General features: G+C 48.1%; 2 protein-coding genes across 3 annotated transcripts in view; both read left to right on the forward strand.

The window, feature by feature from the left end:
- The first annotated feature begins 259 nt into the window (after positions 1-259).
- LOC112872549 (probable nucleolar protein 5-2) lies at positions 260-4214 on the forward strand. Its single transcript, XM_025935580.1, has 10 exons — positions 260-418; positions 510-645; positions 772-813; positions 1371-1550; positions 1627-1791; positions 2069-2269; positions 2347-2646; positions 2886-3086; positions 3163-3297; positions 3600-4214. The coding sequence occupies exons 2-10, from the start codon at positions 568-570 to the stop codon at positions 4008-4010; spliced, it is 1713 nt and encodes a 570-aa protein (XP_025791365.1). The 5' UTR covers positions 260-418; positions 510-567; the 3' UTR covers positions 4011-4214.
- Positions 4215-6044: 1830 nt separating this feature from the next.
- Positions 6045-21096, forward strand: part of LOC112872548 (probable nucleolar protein 5-2) — a 39084-nt gene continuing 24032 nt past the window's right edge. Inside the window, exons 1-2 of one of the 2 annotated variants that reach the window (XM_025935579.1) lie at positions 6045-6165; positions 6251-6385. In XM_025935579.1, coding sequence (XP_025791364.1) covers positions 6308-6385 — 78 coding nt within the window. In that variant the 5' untranslated portion in view covers positions 6045-6165; positions 6251-6307. Of the gene's footprint in view, positions 6386-21096 lie in introns of both variants that reach the window. The other variant, XM_025935578.1, reaches the window with a different exon arrangement.

Consider the following 21096-nt stretch of genomic DNA (forward strand, 5'->3'; position numbering starts at 1 on the left):
ATTATAAGTGAAAATTTCGTGAAGTAGAAAGGATGTTGACACTGATTTGAAAGTTGAACTGCATGAAAGTTGTAATTACATTCAACCCACAGTTGTTGCTAATCTAATTTTTAAACCAGAATTGTTGCAACGCAAAAAGTTGTCAGAAACAAAATCCCGTTAACTCCAGCCACTAACCTAAAACCCCAGACTATCCATCCAACGACCGAGCACACCGGCCTTGCTGAACCAACGGCGAGATCGGACACCGAGCCCCTTCGTCCTCCCCAGTATAAATTTCTCCAACTCCAAGCCCTAACTCTAAAACCCTTGCGGCGGCTACCTCTCCTTTCTCCACCCGTCCCCTCTCCGTCTCGCCGGCCGCCGCAAGGCGAAACCCCTCTTCGCCTCGCCGTACCCAACGTCGCGTATCCCCCAGGTTCGACGGCTTCAGGGCCTCAGCAGCCCGATTGGTTTCACGCGTGCGTTCCTCGGTCTGATTTGGTTCTGTGGGCGTGCTTTTGTTGCAGGTGAAGGGGGTATTTGGTTTGTTACAACTTAGTCGTGGGCTACTGATTCTAGGAGGATATGTTGGTGCTATTCGAGACCCCCGCAGGGTTCGCCCTCTTCAAGGTGCTGGATGAGGGGAAGCTCGACAAGGTCGAGGTGAGTGGTTACTGCTGGCGCTGTTTCAATTTCTGAGATTTGGTTTTGTTTCGGTTTGTTAAATTTGGCCTGCTGCGCGCTTGTTTATTGTACTCACCGTGGTATGTCTTGTGCTCGTGCTTGTAGGATCTATGGAAGGAGTTCACAACATCGGACTCGGCTAGAAGGGTATGTGATTCTGTTAACCATGAAAGCGCAAACGAGATTTGGTTCTACGAAATCCCACTGCAGGACCTAGCACATTATCACATTCTGCGTGTGCCTTTTTAAATCAATGATGTCAATGTAACTTTACCCTGGCGGAGCACTGTGGACTTCGCCAGTAGAATGGGAACTTAGCTTACAGATATGGGTAGCTAGCAGAATGTGTTTTAGAATTCGTTTTCGTTAGCTATTTTGAAGTTTGAACACATCAACTTTAAGCCACAAAGTGCCTAGAGAAGACATATATTCCTGCCTTCTTTCCCCCTAGGGGAACTACTATTTCCTGCTGATACATGCTATATGCCCATGATGGGTGAAGGTGGTAATGATGTATAGCATCTGTAACAGGCTCCTCAGATGATCGTTTTGTCTGTACCCCTACCAACACAAAGCTGTTTTTGTTCAAAATGCAAAATACCTGATCAGCTTTTATGATAATTGTGGTACCATGTCCTAGTTATATGCTTTGCTACTTTACATCTAGTAGTCTTTTCTAACTAGCGATAATAAACTTTGTGTAGGTGGTTGAGCTGAAGGCTTTCAACAAGTTTGAGAACACATCTGACGCTCTCTCTGCCGCAACCCTGATTATTGATAGCAAGCCTAGCAAGGGTCTGCGCAAGTTCTTGCAGAAGCACTGTGAGGGTGAAACATTAGCTGTTGCTGATTCTAAGCTTGGAAATGCTATAAAGGAAAAGCTGGTCAGTGGTGCTTCTCAGCTTTTTATATGTTTGTAGAGTGAGTGGCCCTCCTTAAAGTATAGTTATGCTCTTGCAGAAAATTGACTGCATTCACAACAGTGCTGTGATGGAGCTGATGAGAGGGCTGAGAAATCAGCTCACTGAGCTTATAACTGGGTTGGGTGCACAAGACCTTGGTCCGATGAGCTTGGGACTGTCCCACAGCCTGTCTAGGTATAAGCTGAAGTTCAGTCCTGAGAAGGTGAGTCTGATGCCATTGCTATTTCGTTTTTGCTAAATTTCTGCCTTTTTATTGTCCCATCACTTGTTTCTTCACATAAACATATTTATTCAGTTCCAATACTGTATTTGTGCATTTTGCACTTTTGTTGCCCTTTGGTGCTGCTATATATCTAATTTATCTTTGCAACATTCGTAATATTTGGCATCTTGTGTGTTGGCTAGTTAGGGTTTGTGTTTGTAAATTACCCATTTTGACTTGTGGAAGTGAGATGACCAACATTGTTTTTGTTCCGCAGGTTGATACCATGATCATTCAGGCCATTGGCTTATTGGATGACCTTGACAAAGAGCTTAACACTTATGCCATGCGGGTTCGCGAATGGTATGGTTGGCACTTTCCAGAGCTCACTAAAATAGTCACAGATAATATACAGTATGCTAAAGTTGTGAAGATGATGGGCAACAGAGCTAATGCAGTCAACCTTGATTTCTCTGAGGTGAGTTATTGCCATTTCTAAATGTTACTTACATGCCTAGTGGGGAACTGCTCAGTAATAAGCTCTGGTGTTTACAGATACTGTCAGATGAAGAAGTAGAAACACAGCTAAAGGAGGCAGCAGTAATATCCATGGGAACAGAAGTTAGTGACCTTGACCTGTTAAATATCAGAGAGCTATGCGATCAAGTGTTGGCTCTTTCTGAGTACAGAGCGCAGCTGTACGACTATTTAAAAAGCAGGATGAACACTATAGCGCCAAATCTGACCGCACTGGTGGGTGAGTTAGTTGGTGCTCGCCTTATTGCGCACGGTGGCAGTTTGCTAAATTTAGCCAAGCAGCCTGGCAGCACCATTCAGATTCTTGGTGCAGAGAAGGTGTGTGATATACTTATGATTTCAAAAACACTTTTTTTCATTTCTTGTTCTTTTTCTTTATGTGACCATGTTCTTCTATATATGCGTCAACACGCAGGGGATATGTAAGATGCTCGAAGGCTTGCCCTCTTTTTTTTTTTATGTTTCCTCATTTGTATGGAATGAATATACTATTTCTTTATGTTATCTGCTAGAATTGGTTTCTCCACTAAGCCACTGAAGGTTGTATTTCTCTCCAGGCTTTGTTCAGAGCTCTGAAGACGAAGCATTCTACACCTAAGTACGGGCTCATCTACCATGCATCCTTAATTGGCAAGGCATCTCAAAAGCACAAGGGAAAGATCTCTCGTTCTCTTGCTGCGAAAACTGCTCTTGCCATCCGGTATGATGCCCTTGGTGATGGTGAGGACAACTCCATTGGCACGGAGAGTCGACTCAAGGTATCTGCACTGTGGAAACAATTTTAGTTTCTATAATTCAAACAATAGATTGTTTTCTGACATGTAAAAAAAACAGCTTGAGACACGGCTTCAAGTTCTGGAGAAAACAGAATTTGGGAAATCTGCTGGTTCCGCAAAGGGAAAGCCCAAGATAGAAGCGTATGAAAAGGACAGGAAGAAGGGTGCTGGGGCTTTAATTACTCCTGCTAAGGTAAGCTGTGTCATGGTTGTGTTTCTTGAAAAATATTATGAGAAACATTTTGTATTATGGACGGCAGGGATAAACGTTGTTGCTCACTTCACTGCCAACTTTGTCGTCAATACTTAAAAGCATTGAAAGAACATTACTTCCTTGAACTAATGACTGTTCTAGTACTAGATGCGTCATCTAGTTAGCGAAAAAAGATCCCATGGTTTTTGCTTGAAGCATTCTTTTGTGAGCACCCTTTTTGGTGCAATTTGTTCTTTCTTGGGGTGGATCTCATTTTGGCTGACGTTTTGCTTTTGTTTTAGGCGTACAACCCTGCTGCTGATGTTTTTCTAGGAAAATCCACTGAAGAAACACCAAAGAAGTCAGAATTGGCTTCAAAGAAGAGGAAACATCATGATGCGGAGACTGCACCGCCAACAGAGCCTGCAGCTGAAGCAATCCAGGAGGATGGTGACCAGGACAGGAAGAAGAAGAAGAAGAAGAAGTCCAAGGAAACTGAGGAGACTCCTGTGGCTGATGCTGATGGTGAGAAGAAAAAGAAAAAGAAGTCTAAGGATACCGAGGAGGAACCTTCTGTGGCAACTGCAGAAGGTGGGAAGAAGAAGAAAAAGAAGAAAGCTGACACAGACGGTGAGGATGTTGCAATGCAAGCGGAGGAGTCCGGTAAGAAAGATAAGAAGAAAAAGAAGAAAAAGCATGCTGATGATGAGTGAGGAATTCACTTGGGGAAGGGAGAGCCATGGTGACGAAGGTTGGGGCTTCTGTTCTGTAGAATGGATATTACAGGCTAGTAACCAGGTGGAGATTAGTTTTCTTTGAACCCTGCTTGTATTCAAGGACTTGCTCGATCTGGACATTGAAGAAGTTTAATTTTTGCTGGCGCAGTCGCATAAATTACCATTATTGTTGATCCTTCATGAACTGAGTGAGATTGGTAACTAGGCAGCTGAAAGAGTTTCTTTCATGCTTTGCTTGCTTAGAATGCGCTTCCACAGACCGTTTGTGCACCCCATCAGATCTGCTCGAGAGATGCACGTTTCTGTTACCTGGTATCCCAGTAATACTGAAACATTAAACTAGATTTGCAGCAAGAGCCTCGAGTCTCCTGCTGCTCGATGATAGTTCATTTTTCACCATTGTTTCGTTTGTCTTGTAACCAGTTGAAACCCTGAATATACTAATGGAAGAGGGGGCTTCAGTGTCTACCACTCTACTACTTCCTCTACTCCAAATTATAGGTGATTTTTACTGTTCTAGATACATAATTTGTGCTAATCTAGACATATTATATATCTAGATGTATAACAAAAATGATTTATCTAAAAAGGCTAAAGCAATCTATGATTTGGATCATAGGGAGTATTTGCTTTGTGTTGATCATTAAATCTAAACCGCCATGTTTAGCATGTGTTATGCCAGAAACAAAAGGCATTGAGGTTGAACTTTTTTCAGGACTGGGCCAAACCAAGCCATGCGATGGCAACGCTGGAACAGGAAATGCAAGCCGCGGTTCCCTTAGTGCCATCCGGTGTTCGAACTCATCTGCCTTTTTCTGGTGCAGCACAGCGGCAGTTTGGTCTTGCTGTCCCTGTCCATGGGAAAGCAAACGGTCAGATAGATGCTCCTGGTTTCGCGTCAACAAAAGCCCGCTCCGCTCAGCTGACAGCCATGGCAGGCAATGGTTTGTGCCGAGCCGCCCAAGCAATCGCTCTTGCAAGCAAATGGAAGGTGGTAGCAGGGGCAATGTATGTATCCATCGTGCCCTCCTAGGAAGTAGGTAGCCTCACTGAGGTAGGATTTTTTTCCCATCGTCTAGTTCTATACGTGTGTCTAAAAACAGAGAATTAATTATAGGCCTATACTGTATCTCTTAGCTCCATCAACGATAGACAGTATTCCTCCAAACCTCTACGTATCACTTTCCTTTTCCGTTCTAGGTTTCCCTCTCGTACACACCACCGTTTCCTCACGTATTCGGTGGTTCTCCGATGGCCAAATCCACCGCTCTTACTAACACTGTACCATCGCTTCATTGGTAAACCTAGCCATTGAAAGGGTAAGGTATTCGAGTGTCCTTAGGAATATGTGCGCAAATGTTAATTTGAGTGTTAATGCATTTACTATGTTTTTACAGAAAAGCTATCTATTTGGTACAACGAATGTGATAATCCTATTTTTAATTGGTCAAAGGAATATAAATTGAGATGGGATGAACAAAATTAAATGGGTTATATTATTTTTTACTAATGCGAGTATTTTACGGTTGTTCTTATTATACTAATAATTTATCCATCCACAAATGCGAGTATTTGCGGCGCTTAAAATTTATCCACGAATTTAATCATTTATAGTCATGTATATTCACCTTAAGCGCAACAATTACTTTCCCATAGCGAGTTGATTGTCAATCAGTAATCATTAGCACTTACTTTTAATCATTTATAAAAATATGCATGCGTGCAATTAGATGTGCAAAAAGATTACTAGCAGCATTTGCCAAAGCTGTATGTACCTTTTTCCCGTGATCCTTAATCAGTTCTAAAACTCCTATAAATTCTAATTTAATTTTTAAATTTGAGTTGTTGGGATGCAAAAAGTTGACAGAAACACGGTCTTGTTAACTCCAACCACTGACCTAAAATCCCAGATAGTCCATCCAACGCCCGAGCACCACGGTCTCGCTGAACCAACGGCAAGATGGGACACCGAGTCCCTGCCTCCCCCCTAGTATAAGTTTCTCCAAGTCCAAACCCTTGCGGCGGCTATCTCTCCTTTACCCACCCGCCCCCTCTCCGTTTCGAGGGCTGCCGCAGGCGAAACCTCTCTTCGCCTCGCCCTCTCCAACGCCCAATCTCCCCTAGGCTCGACGTATTCTGGCGCCACAGCTGCCCGATTGGGTTCACGCGTGCGTTCCCCAGTCTGATTTGGTTTCGTGGTCGTGTGTTTGATGCAGGTCAAGGGCGGGGGCTTATTTGGTTTGTTTCAGCGGAGATAGTCGGGTGCTACCGAGATGTTGGTGCTGTTCGAGACCCCCACGGGGTTCGCCCTCTTCAAGGTGCTCGACGAGGGGAAGCTCGACAAGGTCGAGGTGAGTGGTCGCTGCTGCCGCCGCTTCAATTTCTAAGTTTAGTTTTCATTGGACATGTAAAATTTGACCTGTTTCGCACTTGTTTATTGAATTCAACGTGCTGTGTCCTTTGTTCGTCCTTGTAGGATCTATGGAAGGAGTTGACAACATCGGACTCGGCGAGAAGGGTATGTGATTCTGCTAACCTTCAAAGGACAAACCGAGTTTTCCTTTTACGAAGTTCCACTGCAAGATCTACCACATCATGACATTTTGCGTGTGTCTTTTTAAATTAATGATGTCAATGTAACTCTTTTACCCCGGTGGAACACTGTGGACTTGCCAGCAGAGTGCGAGCAATATGGGTTGCTAGCTGAATATGTTCCAGAATGCGTTTTTTGTATATTTTGAACATATAAACTATAAACCGAAAATTGCCTGGATAATTCTTGTATTCCTACCTCTCTCTCTCTCTCTGGGAATAAATTTCCTGCTGATGCAAGTTATATTAATGGGTGAAGGTGGTAACGATGTATGTCACCTCTAACAAGCTCCTCAGATGATCGTTTTGTCTGTACCCCTACCAACACAAAGCTTTTTTTGTTCAAAATGCAAAATACCTGATCAGCTTTTATGATAATTGTGGTACCATGTCCTAGTTATATGCTTTGCTACTTTATATTTAGTAGTCTTTTCTAACTAGCGATAATAAACTTTGTGTAGGTGGTTGAGCTGAAGGCTTTCAACAAGTTTGAGAACACATCTGACGCTCTCTCTGCCGCAACCCTGATTATTGATAGCAATCCTAGCAATGGTCTGCGCAAGTTCTTGCAGAAGCACTGTGAGGGTGAAACATTAGCTGTTGCTGATTCTAAGCTTGGAAATGCTATAAAGGAAAAGCTGGTCAGTGGTGCTCCTTATCTTTTTATATGTTTGTAGAGTGAGTGGCTATTATTGCCATAATTTGACTGGGCCAAGGGATGGGCCGAGAGTAACATGGGCTGAAGGAAATTATCGTAATGGTCTGCGAATCAGCTTCTGTGCGAACGCGTCAAGGGCCGGGATGACCATTTATCTAGTAAGGATAGTTTAAATATAGGAAGTTCGAGATTGTATCGTAATCAGCTAGGGTTAGTTAAAAAAGATCAAGTCTCCGGTCTATAAATATGTATCGTGAGATTCAATAAATCATTCATTCACAACAAACTCTCGGCGCATCGCCACCCCTTCCCCGAGGGCTTTCTCCATGTAATCGACATGCTGCTCCGATCATGTTCCGCATGATCGGAGCAGCGTTACGTTTATCTGCTTATCTTTGTGTTTCTCGTACTGAAACGTTGTTGATAGCGAGCAACACTAGTTATCTTAAACGATTATGATATTGTATTGGTTTTGATTAGTACATCCATGATCTGCTTGCTGTTCGTAATCGTTTAGCTGCCCTTGTACATGATCCTAGGTATAAGGGCAGCACCTTGCTCTGTTCTTGCTTAGTAGATCTAATTTGTTATGGTAGTTCTTTGTGCTACAAGGAATTGGTTTAGTATCCATATGATTAGGCCCTTCAAACAGGTTAAATGTTCCGGCTGCATGATTGGTGCTTTATGGTAATCTAATGAGGGATTGTTCCGGGAATCGACTTGTTAGTTGGTTTTTAGACCTCTTTTTTTGGGTTAGCGTATTGTTATCTTTCATGTTCGTTAGGCTTAACCACGCGTAGGATGTTCCGGTTATACGGTGAAAACCTTTACCGTCGCAGATTGGATTAGCTTGGTAATTACAGAGCATGTTTTTATCTTTTCTATCGGATTCGTACAAAACGTTTAAATATTAATCGATCCTATCTGTTAAACGGGGCAATCGGTTTCTTTTAGCCGATTCTGAGAGGTACCCAAAGGTCCAACCTGGCACGAAGATAGGTCCGACCTAGTACAGTGACTCCGTCGGCTTCTTTAGCTGATCTCGGGAGTCGTTGTAAGGGCCGATCACGGCTCGGACTAATGTTTGACATGGCTGTGTATGCAGGAAAATAACTGACAAAAATTTCTACACCTTCCTGATCAGGTATAGGTCAGGTGGCACGCCTAGCACTTCCTCATGTCAGGACGTGTGCCGGACTTCTAGGCCGTTGATCGAGGGATCGGGACCCACCAGCAGTCTCGGAAGCCTCCCGGCTCCTCGTGTTGCCTGTCGCTGCTCGCCGGTGGGTTTTAACCGACAACACATTCTGGCATGCCTGGTGGGACCTCATCGACTTCATCAACTACATCGACTACTTCCTTCGACTACATCGACTACAATCGGCTGCATCATTTTCTTCGGCTTCATCAACTTCCGTTGTCAAGATGCCGAACGAGAACCCGATTACTTTTGAAGAGTTGTCTGATGAGCACAAGCAGAGGTATAATGAAATAAAAGCTGCTTTTGAAGCCGATCTCATCGGCTCATTTGAAAGAACCCGTCACAACGGCATCAGATGGAAGGGATTTTCATCTGAAGGAGCACTCAACGAAGTGGATCTATCTACTCCTACGGAAGAACGCACGCGAGCTCTCCGCCAGGAAGTTAACTATATGGTGGCTCACTCATTACATCGACATTCTGAGAGTTTGGTGAACACCCTTGAGCGCGTCGCGGTACGTGTGGTGCAGGAAATTATGAAATACCAGTACTCTCCAACAGGACCTGCTTTAGGGAGCCACAAAGGGGAGTTGCCTTCTCTAGCCAGACCACCAGTGCCCTATGCATTTGCAGCCCCAGAACAATATAATTCTCCAGCATTTGTTATATACAAGGTGCGAGGTGACCCTGCTGATCACCAATTCTTCAGTGAACCCCCCAAGGAGGTTCCACATGGATATGTTTGTGCATATATACCAGATGGTGGTAACCCGACACAACCCACGCAGAGAATAACTGGAGGAACATCTGTAGTCGATGCCGACAAACAGGCATGGCTGACTACTTATGCGACAGGGCCGAGTCATGAAGGTATGCACTCGGCCCCAGGAATTCACACAGTAGATCAGATTGGTGCCATTTTGAGAGATCAATTTGGCATTCTCCCAAGAAGGCGAGCGATCGGCTACACCAAGCCGTATCCAAGTGAGTATGACTTGATTCCCCTGCCACCCAAGTATCGGCTATCTGAGTTCACCAAGTTCAGCGGAGCAGAAGGATCTAGCTCCATAGAACACGTGAGCCGATATCTGCGCAGCTTGGGATGATTTCGGTGTCGGATCCGTTGCGGGTGAGGTTTTTCTCGCAGTCTCTCACAGGGCCGGCTTTTGGATGGTACACATCGTTGGGTCCTGATTCTATCCGCACCTGGAAGCAGCTAGAGGAACAGTTCCATATACAATATCATTTAGAAGCTGCAGAAGCTGGGATTGCTGATTTGGCACAGGTCTGCCAGAAGCGGGGAGAAACAGTGGCGGAGTACATCCAGCATTTCAGAGAAGTCAAGAACCGGTGCTACTCGATTCGAATTTTAGAAAAAGAGGCAGTTGAATTGGCGTCTTTGGGACTAGTAAAACCAATCAGAGATCTGGTTTTCCAGCTAGAATTCAACTCTTTGGTTCATCTGGTACAGAAGATGACAGCATACGAGCAACGCCACCCAGAGTTATACCAAGACAAGTTCAAACGTCAAGTAGTAATGGTTGACGCTGAAGACTCTGAAGATTCTGATGATGACCAAGAGATAGCAGTTGTAGAGTGGGCACGGGGGGCAAAACCCGTGTCCTGCAAGTGGGTGAAACAACAAGGGCCTTCGAAAGGATTTGACTTTGACGTAAGCAAAGTCGAACAAATATTCGACTTGCTCTTGAAGGAGAAACAATTGAAACTCCCTGAAGGTTGCAAGATCCCAACAGCTCAGGAGCTCCAGGGAAGATCATACTGCAAGTGGCATAACTCTTTCACCCACAGTACTAGTGACTGCAAAGAACTCCGGCGAGAGATACAATCGGCTATTGAGCAAGGCCAATTAATCTTGGGGCAATACGCCATGAAGGTTGATACTCAACCATTCCCAAATGTAAACATGGTGGAAGGGTACGACCGGTCAACACATCATCAGCTGGATTTTACGTTCGGAATTAACATGGCAGGACGCACATCACGACATCAAGAGGCCGATTCCTGCGATCGGCCCCAAAAAGAAGAAAGGGACTATATCACCGAAGAGCAGGTGAGGCACGTCAGGAACCAGCGACCGGTTTCCTCTCATCTTCTGAGAAGGTACCAGTATCACTATCAACAGCATCTCCAACGCGAAACTGAAGAGGAAGAATACGAGCGGCGCACTGGGAAACGCCTCAGGAAGCGAGAGGATACGCGAGATCATTGGTATTGCCCGTTCTTCAAATACTGTTGGGATTCTGGTATTGTCGGTGTTTAACCGGCTGCCCACCGAGGGATATACCCAAGGTGGTAAGTTTTGGGTGAGGCGACGCTGAGATCAGAAACTCGAAGGTGCAAAGAACACAAGACTTTAGACAGGTTCAGGCTGCACGGAGCGTAACACCCTACGTCCTGTATGGTGGTTTGTATTCTCTTTGGTGTAGATTGACCTAATGATCTCCTTCTTTTAGGGGGGTCCCTGACCTCCCTTATATATCCGAGAGGCCGGAGTTACAAAGATGCTAACCAACCCCCGTCGAGGGATCATACCAGAACACATCTCGAGAAGATCCTCTCCGTGTTGGTTAGCTCTATCTCCTATTTAAACGGGATAAACAAGAGATAAATAAAATGAATAAGAGATAAGACGGACTTAATCTCTTAAACTACGTGATGTGCCCAACCCGGTGGCCCGGGTCTGACAAGCCCCCGAGCTCTTCGTAGCTGAGCACTGCAGGCTTATCGAGTACTTTCGAAGCAGTCTTCGACTTCTTCTGAAGCTTCGTCTTGAAGTCCTTCTTCGAGTACTTGTTTGGCTGCATCGAAGCTATGAGGTGCTCATGCCCCGAATTTCTGTTATGGCGTGCGATTTAAAAATCGCACTCCATATGGAGTAGCCCCCGAGCCTTAGTTTGAATCGGAGAATCAGGCTAAGGGTCCCATTTGTCTGTGACCCTACTTATCCTTCAAAAGATTTGAAAAAATAAGTAGTCGATGCCACGTATCCCGCAGCCCCCGCGTCATGCGCGACAAGAAGTCGATTTATATATGTATATGTTTGCACGTGACACTGGCCATCGTGGAAGTAAGAAGGCATGTACAACCCGAGTCATGTGGCACATGGCCTCCAAATTGATTCGGGGAAAGAAGATCTTCTGAGCCCCCGGGGAATTAGCGATCACCGGGCCCCGACTTAAGGGTAGAACTTGCGCAGGTTCTGAACGTTCCAGGAGTTCGGGACATCCTGACCCTCAGGGTATTGTAGTCGATAAGACTCTGGCCTTGTGACCTGCTTGACGACGAACGGGCCATCCCACCTTGAATTGAGCTTGTGTAGGCCAGACTCGTCCTGAATACGACACAAGACCAAATCACCGACGTTGAATGACCGTTCCCTGACGTTGCGATCATGGTATCGCCGGATCCCCTGCAGGTACCGGGCTGACTGAACAAGGGCGGTACAGCGAGCTTCTTCCACAGAATCGAGCTCTAACTGCCGCGCCTCGTCCGCCTCGCCTTCATTGTACATTTCGACCCTTGGAGACTTCCACATGATATCGGCTGGTAGGATAGCTTCGGATCCATACACGAGGAAAAAAGGTGTTTGTCCTGTGGCTTTGGACGGCTAAGTCCGAAGCCCCCAGATGACATGTGGCAGCTCATGCACCCATTTGCCTCCCTTCTTGCTATTTGCATCGTAAAGTCTCTTCTTGAGGCCGTCAGTGATCAAGCCGTTCGCCCTTTCGACTTGTCCGTTGGCCCTTGGGTGTGCAACCGAGACATATTTAACTTCAATGCAAGCATTCTCGCAGAACTCCCAGAACTGGTTCACCGTGAAGTTTGATCCCAGGTCTGTGATGATGGAGTTGGGGAAGCCGAACCGATGCAGAATATCTGATATGAAATCGACGACCCGATCTGGTGTGAGCTTGGCTATCGGCTTGTACTCGATCCACTTAGTAAACTTGTCGATAGCCACCAGGACAAGGGTAAAACCGCCTGGTGCCGTTGTGAAGGGCCCGATCATGTCAAGACTCCAACAGGCAAAAGGGCAGGATGGCAGTATGGTGATGAGGCTGTGAGCTGGAACATGCGTCTGTTTGCCGAAGAATTGACAATTTTGGCATCTGCGCACGAGATCCTCCGCGTCGGTCACTGCGGTAGGCCACCAGAAACCGGCTCTGTACGCTTTTCCCACCAGTGTTCTCGAAGCCGCATGGTTGCCGCAGATGCCATCGTGGATCTCCCGCAGTATGTCGTAGCCATCGTCCTTTGTGACGCACTTCATGAGAACCCCTGACCGAGCGCCTCGCCGATAGAGCTTGCCGTCGACCAGGACGAAACCCTTGCTTCTTTGCAAGATGCGAGCTGCTTCGGTGCTCCTAGCGTCGATTCCTGCTGGTAATCGTTGATCTCGAATGAAGTCGATAAAAGCCCCTCGCCAGTCCTCCTCCAGCACCATAACCTCTCGATCGGGTTGTTGGGGACCCGCGTCGATGGCTACCTGCGGAGAAGATTTGATGGATGGCTGTTTGAGCTCCTGGACAAAGACTCCCGGCGGGACCTGGGCACGCGTGGACCCCAGTTTGGACAGAATGTCCGCGCCAACGTTGTGCTCCCGCAGTACATGATGAACCTCCAGGCCGGAGAACTTGCTTTCCAACTTGCGCACTTCCTGCACATAAGCATCCATTGTCTCCTTATTGCAGTCCCATTCCTTGTTGACCTACTGAACAACAAGAAGAGAGTCGCCATATACAAGTATTCGCTTGATCCCTAGTGATATCGCCAAACGAAGCCCGTGAAGCAAAGCTTCATACTCGGCTTCATTGTTGGATACCGCCCACAGGATCTGAAGGACATATTTCAACTGCTCACCTCGGGGAGAAATAAGCAGAACCCCAGCACCGCCGCCGTCGAGCTTGAGGGACCCATCAAAATACATGGTCCAGTGCTCTGGCCTGTCCACTGGAGTTGGGACTTGATTCTCCCTCCATTCAGCCATAAAGTCGACTAGAGCCTGTGACTTGATTGCAGTGCGTGGCTTGAAGTCTATTGACAAAGCCCCCAGTTCCACTGCCCACTTGGATATGCGCCCCGTGGCATCTTGATTATGAAGAATATCCGCCAGCGGGAAGTCCGTGATCACAGTGATCTTGTACTCATCGAAGTAATGGCGCAGCTTTCTTGATGTAATTAAGATTGCATACAAAAGCTTTTGAACAGTAGGATACCGTACCTTGGATTCGGAGAGGACCTCGCTGACGAAGTAGACAGGCCTCTGCACTCCAAACGCATGGCCTTCTTCGCCTCGCTCGACTACAATAGCACTGCTGACGACATGAGTTGTTGCCGCGATGTAAAGTAGTAGATCCTCCTCTGGCAACGGTGCTGTGAGGATTGGAGGTGACTGCAGATGATGTTTCAGATCTTGCAAGGCCCGCTCAGCCTCCTCCGTCCATTGGTACTTATCCTGGCGTTTCAGGAGCTTGAAGAAAGGTAGTCCTCTCTCCCCGAGCCGGGAGATGAACCTGTTCAGAGCCGCTATACAACCTGTTAACTTTTGCACATTCTTGATTGTGGCCGGAGCCTCCATATCAGTGATGGCCGTGATCTTCACAGGGTTGGCTTCAATGCCCCGATTGCTGACGATGAACCCGAGCAATTTTCCTGAAGGTACTCCAAAGACGCACTTGGTGGGATTGAGTTTCCAACGAAATCTGCGCAGACTGCTGAATATTTCCTCCAAATCTGCGATCAAGTTATCGGAATCCCTAGTCTTGATGACCACGTCATCCACATAGGCCTCAACATTCCGGTGCAGCTGATCCACGAAACACATCTGGATCGCACGCTGGTATGTTGCTCCTGCGTTCTTCAACCCGAAAGACATTGTTTTGTAGGCGTAAGTCCCCTACGGGGTGATGAATGCAGTCTTGATTTGGTCCTCCTCCTTGAAGGCGATCTGATGATATCCTGAGTAACAATCAAGAAAACAAAGAAGGACACAACCAGCCGTCGAATCGACAACTTGGTCATTGCGCGGCAGCCCAAAATGATCTTTTGGGCAATGCTTGTTGAGATCGGTGTAGTCGACACACATTCTCCATTCATTGTTCTTTTTCTTTACAAGGACGGGATTCGCTACCCACTCTGAATGGATTACTTCTTTAATGAATCCAGCCGCGAGAAGTTTAGCGATCTCCCATTTAATGGCCTCACGCTTGTCGTGGGCAAACCTCCGCAGGCGTTGCTTCTTAGGCGTAGCCTTCGGATGTACATTCAAAGCATGCTCGATCAACTCCCTAGGCACCCCTGGCATATCCGCTGGTTTCCATGCGAATATGTCTCGGTTAGCCTGAAGAAAACTGACGAGCGCGAGTTCCTATTTGTCACCCAAGCCCGCACCGATGACGGCGGTCTTAGATGAATCTCCCTCCTGGAGCTGGATCGTCTTGAGGGCCACGTCATCAGTCGACTGGATGCTCGACTTGTTGGCCTTCTTGGAAGGAATCTCCAGCCCGGTCTGGGAGAGCTGCTGCGCGGCCGCGAGTACTTCTCCCGAAGCATCTGGCACGCGAGTAGTCGAAGCGTATTGGATCGCCTCCTGATTGCAGTCGTACGACTTCTTCAAGTCGCCGCGAAGGGTGAGTACTCCACCGAGTCCTGGCATCTTAAGAAGCAGATAGACATAATGCGGCACTGCCATAAACTTGGCAAGTGCCGGTCGACTCAGTATTGCATGGTAAGAAGAGTCAAAAGTAGCCACTTCGAACTTGAGAATTCAGTACGATAATTCTCCCGCGTGCCGAAGGTGACTGGGAGAACCACCGTACCAAGCGGGTGCGCCGCATTACCTGGAACGATGCTGTAAAAGGGGGACTTGCTGGGAACCAGCATATCCTTGAAATCCAGGCCCATCTTCTTCAAAGTGCTGACGAAGATGAGATTGAGCCCGCTCCCGCCATCGATGAGGACCTTGGTAAGCTTGACCTCCGCCACCACAGGATCCAGGACCAAGGGGAACTTACCAGGCTCGGAAAAGCTCGTCCACTGGTCATCACGAGAGAACGAGATGGGGACCTCCGACCAATGAAGTGGTCGTGGTACCGCCGGCTCGATGGACAAAATCTCTCGGAGGAGCAGCTTCTGATCCCGCCTGGAACAGAAATCCTCACCCCCCCGAAGATGACGTTGACCACCTTGGACGCATCCTGAAATTTCGGGTTGCGCCCGTGATCCTCCTGATCATCATCCTCGGATTCTTTGTAAGCAGACTTCTTGTTCTTCTTGCCGCCACCAGAGTTGCTGAACGTCCTCCGAAGGTGGTAGCAGTCGATAGCGGCATGGTTGGCGCCCGGGTGCCACGGGCACTTCTTCTGCAGGAGCTTCTCGAACTCCTCCTGAGTTGTTGACTTCTTGCCTCGTGAAAGACGATCGATAGCCGCGATGACATCATCTGGCTTTCGTTTCCGGGGTGGACCCGAAAAGTCCCGCTGGCCTTTGTCGCTGCGGTTGTCGTTTGGGCGCCGCAGATTGCTATCTTGACGCCGCGGGAACCGCTCCCGCATCTTCTCCTCCTGCTCGGACCAATCGTACATCATATCACGAAGGCCCGCAACAGTTTTCAGCCTGTTCCGCCCGAAGTCTCTGTATATGCCCGGGTCGGTGATGCCGTTGTAGAAGCAGTCGATGATGTCCTCCTCCGAGATGTTCGCGATGGTGGCGCGGACGTCGAAGAAGCGACGCGTGTAGGACCGCAGAAGTTCGCTACGTTCTTGCTTGCACTGGGCAAGATCGTGTCGAGTACCTGCTCGGGGAATCGCTCCCTGGAAATTGTCGATGAAGACCTTCTTAAGTCGTTCCCAGGAGTCGATGGAGTTGCTGCCGAGGCTCTCCAGCCAAGTGAGCGGTGCAGGGTCCAAAGCCATCGGGAAGTAGACGACTTTGGTGACATTCGAGCCCCCCGCGACCTCAATGGCCGTGGAGTAGCAGCGGAGCCACTGCTGGGGAGCCTGCTTGCCGTCGTACTTGGTGATGCCGATCGGCTTGAAGCCCTCTGGGTACTTGTAGCTGCTGAAACGAGCAGAGAAAGCAGGAAATCGATCGCTACAGTCAGTACCTTCAGCTTCGACTTCCTCGCGGGTCTTGCGCCTGGAGGAGATCACGGTGCGCGCATCGCGACCTTCATTGATGTGCTGGCGCAAATCCTCCGGAGGAGGTCATCGACTAGCCTATCGCATATGACCCCCTTGCGGTGGCTGTTGCCTCCCGCCAGGGGCCTGGCTCCCACGTGCGTTGTCATTGCTGATCTGGTGTTGAGGACGACCACCGGCCGATCGACTGCGAGCCTGACTTCGACTCTCGTCCACGCGCTCTTCCCGGATGATAGACGCCGGATTATGTTGATCCAGCTGGATCCAAGCCCTCTGCGCGTAGAGGAGTGCGCGACGTACCTCCAGGTCGTGGCTGCGCTCGAGGATGGCCGTGACTCTGGCGATGTTGGCCACCGGAGTCCTGAAGCCCCGCTCGCTTGCGGCAGCAAACTCAAGGTCGAGCTCGCGATGCATAGATCGCCTTCGCTCGTTGGCTCTCCTCCGCCGGATTGTGCGGGCCCTGTTCCTGGCCCTCCGCGCCTCACGATCAGCATCGCTCTCGTTACCGGCGTTGGCCGTGATCTCATCTTTAGAGATCGCTTCAAAGTTTTCGATTGGAAAATCCCCACCGTCCTCGCCTCCTTCGGCCATTAGCACCTGGCGGGAGGAAAGCTCATGAGAACTTTCGTCGACTAACTCAGTCGACCCCTCCGCCGCGGTTGCCAATGGCCTGCCCTCTTGGAAGGGCAATGGCTCGAGGTGAGCCACCAGCCGACTCTCTGCCTCGAGTAGGTTGGAGAGCATCATGCCCCTCCAATGCACAATGTGCCCCTTCGGCAAGGAGGTGATCACCAAATCACCGGGACCAGAACATCCCGAAGCCCCCCGACACGCGGTGACTTCAGGATTTCCATCCCGAAGTAGCAGGTCCAGATCCTTCTCTAACATGGAGAGGGATCCAGATGCGTTGGCCTCCTGAAGATCAGTGGCCGGTTCGCACAAGCCGGGTTGAGTCCGACCATGCGAATCCCTAGATTGGAACAAGTCCAAACCAGGGGAATTTGTCGCGACACCAGAAGAAGTCGAGCTTGGAACAGGTTCCATCTCGACCTGTGCCGCGGAAGCATGGAGCGACGAGTTGTCGAGCTCGTTGACGAACTTGTCGAGGCCGCTGCGAGGATCCGCAGCGACGGTTTTCGGCGTCATGTCGACGAGGAATCGCCGAAAGTTGCCCGCACCATCTGCGATGCAAACCCACGAGCCAAAAACGAACGTCGTACCCTGAGAGGGAACTGACCTGATGAAATTGAAAGATGCCATCGAGCTCGCCGGTGGATATTCGACGCGCTCCCCTATCTGGCACGCCAGCTGTCAGTGTTTAACTGGCTGCCCACCGAGGGATATACCCAAGGTGGTAAGTTTTGGGTGAGGAGACGCCGAGATCAGGAACTCGAAGGTGCAAAGAACACAAGACTTTAGACAGGTTCGGGCCGCACGGAGCGTAACACCCTACGTCCTGTATGGTGGTTTGTATTCTCTTTGGTGTAGATTGACCTAATGATCTCCTTCTTTTAGGGGGGGTCCCTGACCTCCCTTATATATCCGAGAGGCCGGAGTTACAAAGATGCTAACCAACCCCCGTCGAGGGATCATACCAGAACACATCTCGAGAAGATCCTCTCCGTGTTGGTTAGCTCTATCTCCTATTTAAACGGGATAAACAAGAGATAAACAAAATGAATAAGAGATAAGACGGACTTAATCTCTTAAACTATGTGATGTGCCCAACCCGGTGGCCCCGGGTCTGACAGGTATGAAACGACTACCCACTCTTGAGGATTGCCCAGAGTGTAAGCCTCAGAAACAAGATGCAAGGGGTGCCTTAGTTTTTTGGCGTTTAGGGCCAGTGCAACCCCGTCATGAACAAGTCGAGACATCACGCGCAGGGGGCAATTCAGAAGATGAGGAGGACAAGTATCACCGACCACGCTGGTGCCCTGATGGGCTTAACCGGTCCCAGAAGCGGAGGGTGCAGTGACTACGCAGCCTCGAAGAAGCCGAGGCCCAATATTTGGAAACACTAAGGAAGGCGCGACCGGATCTGGCGGAGAAAGTTCACTACCCCCACAGAGCAGAGGCAAGTCCTTCCAAGAAGGTGTGGCATCCCAAGAAGTCAAAAGCCGATGTAAAGACATCAGCTGATGCACACATGGTTTTTGTTCTTCCTGCAGAGTTTCATGCACTAGGCCATGAGGAGTTGTCAGTGGCTCAGCTTGATTTGGGGCTGCGACCAGTCATATTTGAGGAGCCCCGAGAGAAGAATTACAGGCACCTGAAGGCTTTATATCTCAAGGGTTACATAAACGGCCAATCTGTCAGCAGGATGCTAGTCGATACAGGAGCAGCGGTTAACATAATGCCGTACTCAGTGCTGCGTAAGTTGGGGCATTTTGTTGGGGATTTGATCAAAACTAACATCACGTTAAGTGACTTCAACGGACAAATATCAGAAGCGCAAGGAGTCCTCAGCGTGGATTTGACGGTAGAAGGCAAAACCGTCCCAACATCGTCTTTTGTCGTCAACAGTAAGGGCTCGTACACCGTTCTGCTTGGGAGAGATAGGATCCATGCCAATTACTGTATCCCTTCTACAATGCACCAGTGTCTGATTCAATGGGATGGAGATGAAGTAGAAGTAGTCCACGCGGACGATTCTGTTGAAGTTTCACATGGCGCCATGAGTGTCTGGGACGTGGAGGACCAGGAGCCGATCTCAGGGATTAGCTTGGAGGGCTGCGACCATGTGGAAACTAAAAAAAAAATGGGGTGAGGCTGGTCTTATCCACTGGCCTTACGGAGTAGATGGGGTGCCAAAGTTAGTTTGCAGCAGAGAAACAGGAGAGGCCGAACCCTGCGATCGGCCCCAAAACATAAGAATCGAGTTGTTTTTGTCATCCATGTTACATTGTTATGATGTTCACAAAGAGGCCCGCTCGAGCAGCCGGCCATGTGTTGATTGTAAAGTGGCACAAGTTAATGAAAAGAAAATGTCGGCCGATCCCTGCGATCGGCCGAATCCTTTTACTTCGTATTCATCGTTTATTTGCAGTATCGACCTAATGGATGAAGGGAAGCTAGGATACAGGTTTACTTCTGCTGACGAGCTGGAAGAAGTCGATATTGGTTCTAGGGATAAGCCACGGCCAACATTTATCAGCAAGAAGTTAAATCCAGAATTGAGAGAACCGATGATAGTACTGCTGAAAGAATATACGGAATGTTTTGCCTGGGATTACATTGAGATGCCCGGGTTAGATAGAAGTATTGTTGAGCATCGGCTCCCTCTCAAGCTAGGATTTCGGCTGTTCCAGCAACGAGCATGGCAAATGAAGGCCGAAGTCCTATAAGAAGTCAAGAAAGAAGTCGAAAAAATGATAGTAGCAGGCTTCATCAGGCCATGCAGGTATGCTGAATGGATTTCCAGTATTGTGCCTGTCCAGAAGAAGGATGGCCGGTGGTGGGTCTGCATGGACTTCAGAGACCTCAACAGAGCTACACCAAAGGATGAGTACCCGATGCCAGTTGCGGAAACATTGATTAATGCAGCTGCTAGTCATAAGATGTTGAGTTTCATGGATGGCAATGCTGGTTATAACCAAATTTTTATGGCTCCAGAAGATATCCATAAGACCGCATTCAGAGTACCAGGTGCAGTGGGATTATTCGAGTACGTGGTCATGACTTTTGGGCTGAAAAATGCTGGTGCTACATACCAACGGGCCATGAATTATATGTTTCATGACTTGATCGGTAAGCTGGTGGAAATCTACATTGATGACGTGGTGGTAAAATCTGCATCGGCTGAGGGGCATTTAGGAGATCTACGGCGAGTTTTGGAACGAACCAGGAAGTTCGGGCTTAGAATGAATCCTAAGAAGTGTGCCTTTGGTGTATCGGCTGGTCAGTTCCTGGGTTTTCTGGTTCATGAACGAGGAATTGAGAACGGCCTAAAAAGCCAAGAAGCTGTAAGAACAATGGTGCCACCTACTACAAAGAAGGAACTCCAACAACTCATTGGCAAGATCAATTTTGTCAGAAGATTCATTTCCAATATGTCAGGAAGAATTGAGCAATTCATGGAGTTGGTGAAAATTAAAGCCAATGACGAGTTCCGCTGGGGGGCAGAGCAACAACAGGCGTTTGAAGATATCAAAGAATATTTATCCAAACCGCCTGTGTTAGTCCCACCCTAGCAGGGTAAGCCATTCTATGTTTATCTGTCAGTAGGTAACACTTCCATTGCTTCAGTCATCGTACAAGTGCAGGATGGCAAGGAGAGAGTTGTTTTTTATCTCAGCAGAAGGATGCTAGATGCAGAGACAAGGTACCTCAAAATTGAGAAACTATGCCTTTGTATATTCTTTACCTGTACGAAGCTCCGCCACATCCTGCTTTCTGCCGAGACGATTGTCATCTGCAAATCAGATGTTACCAAACATATGTTGTCGGCAC

Source organism: Panicum hallii, chromosome 9, assembly GCF_002211085.1.
Source record: "Panicum hallii strain FIL2 chromosome 9, PHallii_v3.1, whole genome shotgun sequence".
Classification (NCBI taxonomy): domain Eukaryota; kingdom Viridiplantae; phylum Streptophyta; class Magnoliopsida; order Poales; family Poaceae; genus Panicum; species Panicum hallii.

Bases quoted from the DNA above. Each gene is read 5' to 3' on its own strand.
- LOC112872549 (XM_025935580.1), top strand. From the start codon at position 568: ATGTTGGTGCTATTCGAGACCCCCGCAGGGTTCGCCCTCTTCAAGGTG. The intron at 1,792-2,068 runs GTGAGTCTGATG...TTTGTTCCGCAG, and splicing joins TGAAGTTCAGTCCTGAGAAG to GTTGATACCATGATCATTCA. The intron at 2,647-2,885 runs GTGTGTGATATA...ATTTCTCTCCAG, and splicing joins AGATTCTTGGTGCAGAGAAG to GCTTTGTTCAGAGCTCTGAA.